Source organism: Carcharhinus amblyrhynchos, chromosome 12 (assembly GCF_965287045.1).
Source record: "Carcharhinus amblyrhynchos chromosome 12, sCarAmb.v2.hapA, whole genome shotgun sequence".
In the NCBI taxonomy this organism is placed as follows: Eukaryota; Metazoa; Chordata; class Chondrichthyes; order Carcharhiniformes; family Carcharhinidae; genus Carcharhinus; species Carcharhinus amblyrhynchos.
The window spans coordinates 75,265,982-75,278,887 of NC_137335.1; the positions used below are offsets into that span (position 1 = coordinate 75,265,982).

Sequence of the window (12,906 nt, forward strand, 5' to 3'; positions counted from 1 at the left end):
ATAAGAACATAAGAAATAGGAGCAGGAGTAGGCCATCTAGCCCTTCGAGCCTGCCCGGCCTATGATCAATAAGATCATGGCTGTTCTGACGTGGCTCAGTTCCACATTCCTGCCCTCCCCCCATAACCCTTAATCCCCTTGCCTATCAAAAACCCATCTACCCGCGTCTTAAATCAGACCCGAGTCTGTTGCCCCTTCCATGCTGGCGATTACGGGGATAGGATGGGGGAAAGGCCCCAGGGTGAGTTCCTCTATTGGAGAGTTAGTACAGACTCAATAGGCCGAATGGCCTCTTCTGCACAGCAGGGATTCTATGATGACTTTCTGATGCGCATCCAGTTTCCAGAGCCCACTTGCCTTCAATCCTTGGAGGGCGAGTGGTCCTCTGACCACTGGTTAGCTTCTTGGGGAAAATCATTGCTAGGTGACTATTTCCCATCAAATGTTAAAGCAGCTTACATGCAGTAAAGGGAAGGATCAGTTTTGGTCTCTTAGTCCTATTCCAGGAGCATGAAGACCCGATGTTGTCTATAGGCTGCGATCAGTAAAGTTAGCACAGACTAGGGACTGAACCTGGGACTTTACAGATCCAGCAGTTGCTGTTTCGGCCAGCAAAGAGCCAGCACCAGGCACGGATGGGCCAAACGGACGCCTCCTACTTAGAGGATGGCATTGGACGCTGAACCGCCGCGATGGGTCATCCATCATTCAGCAGCTTCACTGGGCCCTCCAGTTGAAGCTTGGAGTACCTCAGAGTAACGGGCATTGAGTCAACTTACACTGAGGATGGAGTTTTCCCCCATCCCGCCCGCCATGGGAATCATAGCGGGTGGGACAGGACTAGGCAAAGGTCCTCGGGCGGGATATTCCTGCCTTGGGGTGAGCACAGCCAGAAAATCCTGCCCTGAGAGTTAATGGTGCTGTGTCCCTTTATATATTTCACTGATGTGATGGATAATGCGTTGGTAAACATATCACGGGAGCAGCCGTCTAATGTGAAAGGACAGCCTGATTCAGTGTTGTAAAGAAATTCATTTCTGATATATTACAACTTTTTAATTCATAAACTGAAAGAATTTGCAGCACAACAGGAAGCCATTGATCCCATACTGTGTAAATGCTGGCCTATCGCTCTGTCTTAACTGCTCAAGTTAGACTTCCCTGCCCTTTCTTCGTATATTTTAATGTTCTCCCCTTTTTATGATTTGATTTGATTTATTATTGTCACAAGTATTAGTATACTGTGAAAAGCTATACAGACAAAGCATACCATTCATAGAGAAGGAAACAAGAGAGTGCAGAATGTAGTGTTACAATCATAGCTAGGGTGCAGAAAAAGATCAACTTAATGCAGGGTAGGTCCATTCAAAAGTCTGATGGCAGCAGGGAAGAAGCTGTTCTTGAATCATAGAATCCCTTCAGTACAGAAGGAGGCCATTCAGCCCATCAAGTCCGCACCAATCACAATTTCACCCAGGCCGTATCCCCATAACTACACACATTTTCCCTAGCTAACCCCCCCCCCAACCCCCAACCCTGAGGGGCAATTTATCGTGGCCAACCAACCTAACCCGCACCATCTTTGGACTGTGGGAGGAAACCGGAGCATCCGGAAGAAACCCACACAGACATGGGGAGAACGTGCAAACTCCACATAGACAGTGACTCAAGTTGGGAATCTCTTGACACCGTGGGGCAGCAGTGCTAGCCACCGTGCCACTCTCATCAGTTGGGATGTGACCTCAGTTTTTGTATCTTTTTTCTGACGGAAGAAGGTGGAAGAGAGAATGTCTGGGGTGTTTGACCAGTTCCCTTTCAACTGACGTTAATAAGTGACCATCTGAGTGGCCGCTGGCGATGAAGCGTTCCATGTCCTGACCACCTTGTGTGTGACCAAATTCTTCCCTGTGTTCTCAGAGGACTCTGGCCTTTGGAAGCCTGAGCTGAGCGATACGTCAATCTGCCACGCTCCCGGCGGCGAGTACTTTGTGGAAGGAGAGACCTGGAACATCGACTCCTGCACCCAGTGCACGTGCCACAGTGGCCGGGTGCTGTGTGACACCGAGGTCTGCCCGCCCATCCTCTGCCAGAACCCCATCAGGACTCCGGACTCGTGCTGCCCGCAGTGCCCAGGTAGGCTTCGCAACCAGCTTGACCACAGCAACTTGCATTTGCGTGGCGACCGTGATGTCGTACGGCATCGCAAGGCGTTTCGTAGGAGTGTGATCAAGGGCGGGTTGATGGGCTGATTGACAAAGGGAAGCGATCACAGCAGGGCACAAAGGGGTTGGCGGTGGATGGGTGGGCGGGGGGAGGGGTGGAGGGAGCTAGTGGGTTGCGTGGAATAGAATCGCAGAATCCCCATTGTGCAGAAGAGGCCCTTTGGCCCATCGAGTCTGCACCAACGCGTGAAATGTCCTGTCCTGCTCACCCAACCCCACTTGCCAACACTTGGCCCATAGCCTTGTATGTTACGGCGTGCCAAGTACTTTGTAAAGGATGTGAGGCATCCCATCTCCACCACCCTCCCAGGCAGCACATTCCAGATCGTCACTACCCTCTGGGTATAAAAGCTTTTCCTCAAATCCCCCCGAAACTTCCCACCCCTCACTTTTAATTTGTGTTCCCTCATAACTGACCCTCCAACCAAGGGGAGCAGCTGCTGTCCATGTCCATGTCTCTCATAATCTTGTGTACACCTGGATCAGTCAACCCAAGCCTATCCAACCTCTCTTTCTAACTTAAATACTCCATCCCAGGCAACATCCTGGTGAATCTCCTCTGCACTCCTTCCAGTGTGTTCACACCCTTCCTGTAATGTGGCGACTAGAACTGCGCACAGTACTCCAGCTCTGGCCTCACCAGGGTTCTATACAACTCCATCGTGACCTCTCTACTTTTATAATCTATCCCCCGATTGATAAAGGCAAGCGTGTCATGTGCCTTTTCACGTGAATCCATCGAGTCTGCACAGACTCTCCGACAGAACATCTTACCCGAGCCTTATCCCCGTAACCCTACATGTTTACCCCCACTAGTCCTCCCCTAACCTATACATCTTGGGACACTAAGAGGCAACTGTGCACAGCCGATCAATCTAACCTGCACGTGTTTGGACTGCGGGAGGAAACTGGAGCATCCGGAGGAAACCCACGCAAAAAAAAATTTGCAAGATGAAGAGAGGTGGGGAGGGGGCTAGTATGGAGCAAAAAGCAGCTGAGCCAAATGGCCTGTTTCTGTGCTCCATGCGCGATGTAATTTTGTAGGGTGATTGAATCCGCCCTAAGGAGTATGGGTAAGCACTGCTGCCATTTTGAGCAGGTAACCCAGAAGACCAGTCCCTGTTCCTGCTGTTTTGGCCGTGACCTTAGCCCAGCTCTCTGGCAGATTCCTGCTTCCTTTAACCTGTGGTTGTCATGGCTGCTGTTCCTACCCACGCTCCTCAGTGCAGGTGGACCTTCTCCAGGGGACGTTCAGTTGTGCTCAGGGACTCGGGCAAACGCCCCCAAAGTTTTGACTTGTCGCGTCAGCTGGGAGTTCAGTACTGAACCTCCCTCGTAGGTGCATCCTTTGGATAAACTGTTTTTTTCAAATTCGTCAGAATTGGACTAATGTGACCCCGCCACGGAACTTAATGAATGTTTACTTAACATTTTACAAATGATTAACTGATGGAATTTTTTTTTGCCAATTAGCACCTCAAATACCGATTTCACTGAACTGTAAACAATCAGCTGAAATTCCTGGTATCGTGCTGAGGCAAAAGGCCAATGAACATTGCCGGAGCAGGTTGTACGCTTGGAAGGGCAGTATTTACTGAGCTGAATGGTCTCTATCGTCACTACGTCTTTCTACCATTTTCTAAACCATGAACAACATGAATTTTTTTAAAGATAAGCAGATCCTCTGGCCATCGTCGCTCTGTCTTTGGTGGGGTCCTGCTATGCGCAGATTGGCTGCTGCGTTTCCCACATTTGCGACGAGCCTGTTAGGTCATCCTGACTTTACGGGAGGCACTGAAATGAACGCGGCCCGGAATTCTCCGGCCGTTCACTCCCAGTGAGAACGGAGAATTATACGCTCAGCCAAATCTCCATTCACTGCAGCGGGACTGGAGAATCCCAGCCACGGGTGGGGTCAGAGAATCCGGCCCATCGTTTTCTGTCCCTCCGGAATTCCGTTCCGCGACGTGTTACTCGTCTCGTTTCGACCGCATGTGGTAGCGAGTTCCAACAGAGACTGAGTACAGAACCACGTTTACACACGGAACCCTGGTCCAAAGGAATCCAGCAATTTTACTTGCTTAAGTAAATCCAGAATTTACTGACTTAACACAGCGAGTCCACTTTGTCATTTGGTGTCCAGTTTCCAGTTTGGAGGAAGTTGACCTCGTTTTTTTTTAATCTCTCGCCCCTTTCTCCAGATGAACCCCTTCAGCCTTTGTCGCCAAGCAACAGGACTATGCCTGGTTACTGCAAGAACGAGGAAGGCGACATCTTCTTGGCAGCTGAGTCCTGGAAGCCAAACGTCTGCACCAGCTGCATCTGCATGGAGGGCGTCATCAGCTGCTACTCGGAGTCCTGTCCGGCTGTCATCTGTGCCCGTCCCGTCCTCCGGAAAGGGCAGTGCTGCCCTTACTGCATTGGTGAGTAACAGGGAGAACAGGGAAGGGGCTTGCAGCTCTCTGTCAGGGAGTGAACCGGCTGCTTTTGTTGTGTTGGTGTTTGAACCGCCTGCTATCTCAGGCACATTGACACAGCTCAAGCAGGCAATGTCTCTTCCATTGTCATCACTGGAACTCACTGTGAGTGGCACGGTGGCACAGTGGTTAGCACTGCTGCCTCACAGCGCCAGGGATCTGGGTTCGATTCCCGTCTTGGGTCGCTGTCTGTGCGAAGATTGCACATTCTCCCCATGTCTGCATGGGTTTCCTCCGGGTGCTCCAGTTTCCTCCCACATTCTGAAAGACGTACTGTTTTGGTGCATTGACCCAAACAGGTGCCAGACTGTGGCGATGAGAGGAATTTCACAGCAACTGCTTTTCAGTGTTAATATAAGCCTTACTTGTGACTAATAAATAAACTGTAAAACTTTAACTCCAACATCCTGGGCGCAGACTTCTCCCCTACTGATATTTGATCTGATTTATTATTGTCACATGTATTGGGATGCAGTAAAACATACTGTTCATAGAGTACATAGCAGAGAAGGAAAGGTGAGGGTGCAGAATGTAGTGTTACAGTCATAGTTAGGTGTAGAGAAAGATCAACTTCTTTTTATTCATTCATGGGACATGGGTGTCACTCCCCAGTTGCCCTTGGAGGGCAGTTGAGAGTCAACCACATTGTTGTGGTCCTGGAGTCACATGCAAGCCAGACCGGGTAAGAACGACAGATTTCCTTCTCTAAAAGACATTAGTGAACCAGATGGGTTTTTACAACAATCGACAATGGTTTCATAGTCATCAGTAGATTCTTGATTCCAGATATTTTTCATTGAGTTCAAATTTCACCAGCTGCTGTGGTGGGATTCAAACATGGAACCTCAGAACGTTAGCTGAGTTTCTGGACTAATAGTCCAACAATAACACCACTAGATCATCACCGTCTCCCCTAATATATGATAGGTCCATTCAAAAGCCTGTAGGCAGCAGGGAAGAAGCTGCTCTTGAATTGGTTGGTAGGGTGATCTCAAGACTTTTGTATCTTTTTCCCCAACGGAAGAAGATGGAAGAGAGTATGTCCTTGGCATCCTTAATTTTGCTTTTCTAAGGCAGCGGGAAGTGTAGACGGAGCCAATGGTTGGGGGATTGGTTTGCGTGATGGACTGGGCTTCGCTCGCGACCCTTTACAATGTCATGTGGTCAGTCCCTCCCTCTGCCTTCCTGGCTGATTCCTGAGCACCGGCTAAACCCACCTCGAAACAAATGAAGGACAATTTTGAGCAAGGTCGCTCCTGCTCTGTTCTGGACCTCTCAGGATTTCTCTGCTAAATACGGCTAATGAGGGCAGATGAACACACACATTAGCATCGGGGTCCTGGGAGCTCCTGACTGCTGTGTCTGCAGTATGGACAAGCTCAGTGAGTCCTTTTCTTCCTTTATTATTCAACGTACCCGAAACGAGGAACGAAAGGACAACAAAATCCACAGCACCCAGCTCTGACCTCTCTTACAGCTCTGTTTTAACCCATGGATTGGTCATCAGGGCCAATGGGGTCCCAGTCTCTGACCCCTGAGGCACACACCTCCTGACACAATTGAAACCATTATTCAGACATACCGACTGTGACCAGCTCAGGTTGGATTTAGGAGGCATGGTGCTTTGTCCCGGTGCGGCACTGCATTGCCAGCCTGGGGGTGTTGTCACCGCATCCCTCCTCTTCCCCGTCTCCGTCTGCAATCTCCCTAATCCACCAGCCCCGACATCACTGAAGCCGGCTTCTGTTAATAAGAACTGTGATTATTAACATTTAAATCACCACTCAGGGGTCACGCATGTTAGTATAATTATCAATAATATAACCAAAAAGGCAGTGGGAAATCAGCACCTTATCACAGAACTGCAAGGAGTAATTCAGCCTTCACTCCTGAACCCTTCCTGCTGATAAAATTAAGCTGATCGTTTAATTTAGACATTGGGATAAACATAACGAGGGATGAACTATAACTCCCAGCATCTCCAAACCCGCCTGTCGACTGCGTTTTAGTGATAACCTCGTGAAGGGGTCAAAACTTCTAAGTTCGTTCTTACACGGTTCAGTTAATGAGTTTCAACCAAATCATTTCTCTGATTCAGCCATTTCACACTGTACACTCCTCTAACCCTCTCTCCTCGAACCTTCATTCTCAAACCCTCACTCCTCTAACCCTCACTCCCCTAATCTTCATTCCTCTCCTCTAAACCTCACGCCCCTAACCCTCACTCCTCTAACCCTCACTCCTCTAACCCTCTCTCCTCTAACTTCTCTCCTCTAAACCTCACTCCTCTAACCCTCTCTCCTCTAACCCTCACTCCTCTAACCCTCTCACCTCTAACTTCTCTCCTCTAAACCTCACTCCTTTTATCCTCACTCCTCTAACCCTCACTCCTCTAAACCTCTCTCGTCTAACTCCCTCTCCTCTAAACCTCACTCCTCTAACCCGCTCTCCTCTAACTTCTCTCCTCTAAACCTCACGCCCCTAACCCTCACCCCCTAACCCTCACTTCTCTAACCCTCTCTCCTCTAACTTCACTCCTCTAACCCTCTCTCCTCTAACTTCTCTCTAACCCTCACTCCTCTAACCCTCACTCCTCTAACCCTCTCTCCTCTAACCCTCTCTCCTCTAACCCTCTCTCCTCTAAACCTCACTCCTCTAACCCTCACTCCTCTAACCCTCTCTCCTCTAACTCTCTCTCCTCTAACCCTCTCTCCTCTAACCCTCACTCCTCTAACCCTCTCTCCTCTAACCCTCTCTCCTCTAACCCTCTCTCCTCTAAACCTCTCTCCTCTAAACCTCTCTCCTCTAACCCTCTCTCCTCTAACCCTCTCTCCTCTAACCCTCTCTCCTCTAAACCTCTCTCCTCTAACCCTCACTCCTCTAACCCTCTCACCTCTAACTTCTCTCCTCTAAACCTCACTCCTTTTATCCTCACTCCTCTAACCCCCACTCCTCTAACCCTCACTCCTCTAAACCTCTCTCCTCCAAACCACAGTCCACTAACCCGTCTTCACTCCTCCAACCCTCTCTCGCACCTCCAACCCTCACTAATTTCTCTTACTCCCTCCCTCACTCACTCACTCCTCTTATCCCCTCACACATTCCTGTAACCCACATTCCACTGATATGAAAGCTCTCTTCACACTGTGGAGTTCTTGCTCCCTCTAGTGACAAGCTGCAGCCCTCTGGCATGTAAAACAAAATTAAAAACAGGACCTGGATCTTGCTGGGAAGAGAGACATGTGGCTGAAACATTGTAACCTGGACTCATCCGGACAAATACAAGAATACCAAACTTCAAGCGTGGTGATCACGTGATGAAAACCTTTGGCAACCTGTCTCCATTCAGCAACAACATTACAGAAACTCCTTGAATTTTTTCATTTTACCCTTTACATTTTACCCCTGGGGTGATTCCTGCCAGAATGATCAGAACGAGATTATGATCTTCACTGATTTATTGTTCTGTGAGGGTGCTATCTGTGCCAAGTAATCAGCCCAAACCATCCTCAAAACAACCTGAGTTGTCTGATTCCATTGCACACAATATTTAATTTGTTTTATTTAGTTCCTAGTGCCACAAGTGGGCTCACATTAATACTGCAATGAAGTTAGTGTGAAAATCCCCAAGTCGCCACACTCCAACGCCTGTTCGGGTACACTGAGGGAGAATTTAGCCTGGCCAATGCACCTAACCAGCGTGTCTTTTGGACTGTGGGAGGAAGCTGGAGCACCCGGAGGAAACCCACGCCAACATGGGAAGAATGTGCACCGCGCAGACAGTGACCCAAGTCGGGAATCGAACCCAGGTCCCTGGCGCTGTGAGGCAGCAGTGCTAACCACTGTGCCACATAAAACAAGAGTTCAGGCCCTCCCCAGTAGCTCTGTATCAAATCAAATGACCACGAAAACAGCCGTATTGGTGTAAGAATCCAAATCCTGGGAGGGAAAACCGGCCATCATTATGCAGTCTGATCTATACGTGACTCCAGTCCCACAATTGGAATCTAGTTAACCCTTGACTGCCCTCAGAAATGAACGCGAAAACTACCCAGTTGTAGGGGAACCACCACCCCCCCCCCCCCCCCGCCTCCCCATCAGCTGGTCATAAATACAAGTCCCACCGTGTCAGAGTGTCCGAGGGATGAGCAATCCTGAGAACAACATTCTTCACAGGGTTTTCCTTGTGGCCAAATTCGATCGTCGAGGCTGTTTGCCAGGATGCTACAACTTCCAAACGTGTCAGTGACCCGAGGGTGGGGTAGAAGGATCAGTAGCTCTCGGGAAAAGAGAGAGTCCTGGGAAAAGGCGGGGGGGCTGCAGTTTTAGGCATTTGTTTGCTCGATCGACAGGCAGTCAGGGATGGACCCGAAGGAGAAAATGCTGCTGGAAAGTCTCAGCAGGTCAGGCAGCATCTGTAAGGAGGGAAAAGAGCTGACGTTTCAAGTCCAGATGTCAAAGCTTTGTCACCTGGATTCGAATCATCAGCTCTTTTCTCTCCTCACAGATGCTGCCAGACCCGCTGAGATTTTCCAGCACTCTCTCTTTTGATTTCAGATTCCAGCATCTGCAGTAATTTGCTTTTAGGCAGGGATGGAACCATTGGAGGGAAAACTAAAACAGAATTCCTACAGCGCAGAAGAGGCCATTCTGCCCATCAAGTCTGTACTGACTCTGTGACAGGGCATCCTACCCAGGCCACATCCCTGTAACCCCACTAATCCCCCTAACCTTTACATCTTCGAACACTAAGAGGCAATTTAAGTGTGGCCAATCCACCGAACCCGCACATCTTTGGACTGTGGGAGTAAACCGGAGGAAACCCACGCAGACAATGTGCAAACTCCACACAGACAGTCATCCGAGGCTGGAATTGAACCCGGGGTCCCTGGCGCTGTGAGGCAGCAGCGCTAATCACTGTGCTGTGCCGTACCACCCCGAGTTGAAGTAGCATTTAATTGACTGAAATACGGATGAAATGTTGTAATGCCCCAGACTGTGAGCTTGGTGAGGGTCAGGCTGCTTTAGTTAGTGCCCTTACCAGAAATCACCTTCGTAATGACTGAAGGAATTGAAATATTTTGCCACAGTTGCTCAGTCAACGAGCAGGGAAAGGGAGATAATCGAACGATGGCTGCCCCACAATCTTATTTTTCTCTCTCTCTGTTCCCCTCCTTTCCACAGAGGAAAGCATCCCGAGTAAAGTGGTGTGTCACTTCAATGAGAAGACCTACGCAGATGAGGAGAGATGGGACATTGACAGCTGTACCCACTGTTACTGCCTACAGGGTCAGACACTCTGCTCGACAGTCAGTTGCCCTCCCCTCCCCTGCCTGGAGCCTCTCTACGTGGACGGAAGCTGCTGCCCTGTGTGCCCAGGTAATTGGAGGAATGCCAGCCTGTTGTAAGATGCCAGGACGGAGAGAGGTGGCACCTCCCCCCCCCCCGCCCCCCACCCCCCTTCACCACCTCCTGAACACACAGATCAAGCATTTGTCCTCTTATTTATTTTTATCTACAGTTAATGAGGAGCATCTGTTTTGTACACAGCCTGTTTCTGGCTTTCAAAATCAAATGACAAAAGTGCTGCCCTTGAATCTCTGACTCTGGTAGACAGCTCTGTCACCCCCCCTCCCCTGAGAGATCCCCTGACAGCTCCGTCACCCCCCCTCCCCTGAGAGACCCCCTGACAGCTCCGTCACCCCCCCTCCCCTGAGAGACCCCCGACAGCTCCGTCACCCCCCCTCCCCTGAGAGACCCCCTGACAGCTCCGTCACCCCCCCTCCCCTGAGAGACCCCCGACAGCTCCGTCACCCCCCCTCCCCTGAGAGACCCCCTGACAGCTCCGTCACCCCCCCTCCCCTGAGAGACCCCCGACAGCTCCGTCACCCCCCCTCCCCTGAGAGACCCCCTGACAGCTCCGTCACCCCCCCTCCCCTGAGAGACCCCCTGACAGCTCCGTCACCCCCCCTCCCCTGAGAGACCCCCGACAGCTCCGTCACCCCCCCTCCCCTGAGAGACCCCCTGACAGCTCCGTCACCCCCCCTCCCCTGAGAGACCCCCGACAGCTCCGTCACCCCCCCTCCCCTGAGAGACCCCCTGACAGCTCCGTCACCCCCCCTCCCCTGAGAGACCCCCGACAGCTCCGTCACCCCCCCTCCCCTGAGAGACCCCCTGACAGCTCCGTCACCCCCCCTCCCCTGAGAGATCCCCTGACAGCTCTGTCACCCCGCTCCCCCTACCCCCCCCCCCGCCGCGAGATCCCCTGACAGCTCCATCAACCCCCCCCACCGAGAGATCCCCGACAGCTCCATCACCCCGCCCCCTCCCTCCCCCCGAGAGATCCCCTAACAGCTCCATCAACCCCCCCCACCGAGAGATCCCCGACAGCTCCGTCACCCCCCCGAGAGATCCCCTGACAGCTCTGTCACCCCGCCCCCCCCGAGAGATCCCCTGACAGCTCTGTCACCCCGCCCCCCCCGAGAGATCCCCTGACAGCTCTGTCACCCCGCCCCCCCCGAGAGATCCCCTAACAGCTCCGTCACCCCGCCCCCCCCCCCGAGAGATCACTGCAAATTATTCCCTCTGCCCACCTCAGTGTGTCCAACCTCCACAACACACACTCTACCTTCCATCAACCCTCACCCCCAACAACACACACTGTACCCCCATCAACTCTCACCCCCCAATGACAGACACTCTACCCCCCCTTCAACCCTCACCGCCAACAAATTATACTGTACCCCCCATCAACCCTCACCCCCAACAACACACTGTACCGCTATCAACCCTCACCCCCAACAACACACACTGTACCGCCATCAACCCTCACCCCCAACAACACATTGTACCGCCATTAATCCTCACCCCCAACAGCACACACTGTACCGCCATTAACCCTCACCCCCAACAACACACGCTGTACCGCCATCAACCCTCACCCCCAACAACACACACTGTACCCCCATCAACCCTCACCCCCAACAACACACACTGTACCCCCATCAACCCTCACCCCCAACAACACACACTGTACCCCCATCAACCCTCACCCCCAACAACACACACTGTACCCCCCATCAACCCACCCCAGCAACACACTGTACTCCCCCATCAACCCTCACCCCCAACAATATATACTGTACCTCCCAATAAACCCTCACCCCAAAAACACACATTCTCGTCCCCTCCCCCATCAACCCTCAACCTTCATTGGCAGTGAAATGTTACCTCCGTTTGTTACTAATACTCATCAGCATCATTTCACCTCATTGACCTTCATCTTCAAGTAGGCCACACACTCAGAATTTGAAAGCAAAACCAATATATTCTCACTGGTCAATCAGTTCATGACCTGCAGTTCTGATCAATCTTTCTTCCCCTCTTTATCTATCTGCGCAACTTCTGTATGGTCTCCTCAGGACCTTGGTGATGTAACACATGATTTCATCTCCAGGAGGCAGGTGCAGAGGTGTCTGGGGGTGTAGTTGCCCTTTAAAGCTTCAAACTGGGGAAGATGTGTCAGTCTAGTTATGGCGGAGACTGGAAGGTGTGATTCAGTGACCTGCGTCTCAGACTGGGCCACTGTCTTACTGACGGGATCTACAAAGTTAGGGACAGAATGAGACAAATCTTGAAGAAGCTTTTGTGGTCACTTGACACTCTGCCTGCCAGGCCACGATGAGTTAGTGTGAGGAGCTATAGTGCCAATGGTTAGGTTTCATTGCACCATCATTGGCAGCAGTGTCTTCGGCTGCCGCAGTTTCCTTCCGAAACCTTTCCATCTTTCCCCCCTCTGTCACCAATCCTAATATCTCCGCGTCAATTTTTGTTGGATAATACAACTCTGAAACAGCTTGGAATCTTTTACAAGGGGGAGCTGGTGGTGTCATAGTAATGTCACTGGACATTACTAATCCGAAGGCCCAGGCTGATGCCCTGGGGCTGGGTTTCAAATCCCACTATGGTGGTTGGTGGAATTTCAGTTAATAAAATGTCTGGGAGGGGGGGATTCTCCCGTCTCGCCCGCCACAGGAATTGTAGTGGGCGGGGGTGGGGAGGGGGGGGTTGAGGTAGGGGGTGGTGGGCAGACCGTGCAAAAGATCCATTGACCTCAGGCAGGATTTTCCGGTTTTGGAACAAGAGTGGCCAGAGAATCCCACCCCTGCAATTGAGAACTAGTCGTGTAACTAGTAATGGTAACTGTG

General features: G+C 51.2%; 1 protein-coding gene across 1 annotated transcript in view; it reads left to right on the forward strand.

Annotated features, from left to right (window-relative positions):
• The window catches only part of crim1 (cysteine rich transmembrane BMP regulator 1 (chordin-like)), a 207,191-nt gene that overhangs the window by 180,514 nt on the left and 13,771 nt on the right, over positions 1-12,906 (forward strand). The window contains exons 12-14 of the mRNA XM_080200734.1: positions 1,918-2,133; positions 4,424-4,645; positions 9,884-10,078. Coding sequence (XP_080056860.1) covers positions 1,918-2,133; positions 4,424-4,645; positions 9,884-10,078 — 633 coding nt within the window. The remainder of the gene's footprint in view (positions 1-1,917; positions 2,134-4,423; positions 4,646-9,883; positions 10,079-12,906) is intronic.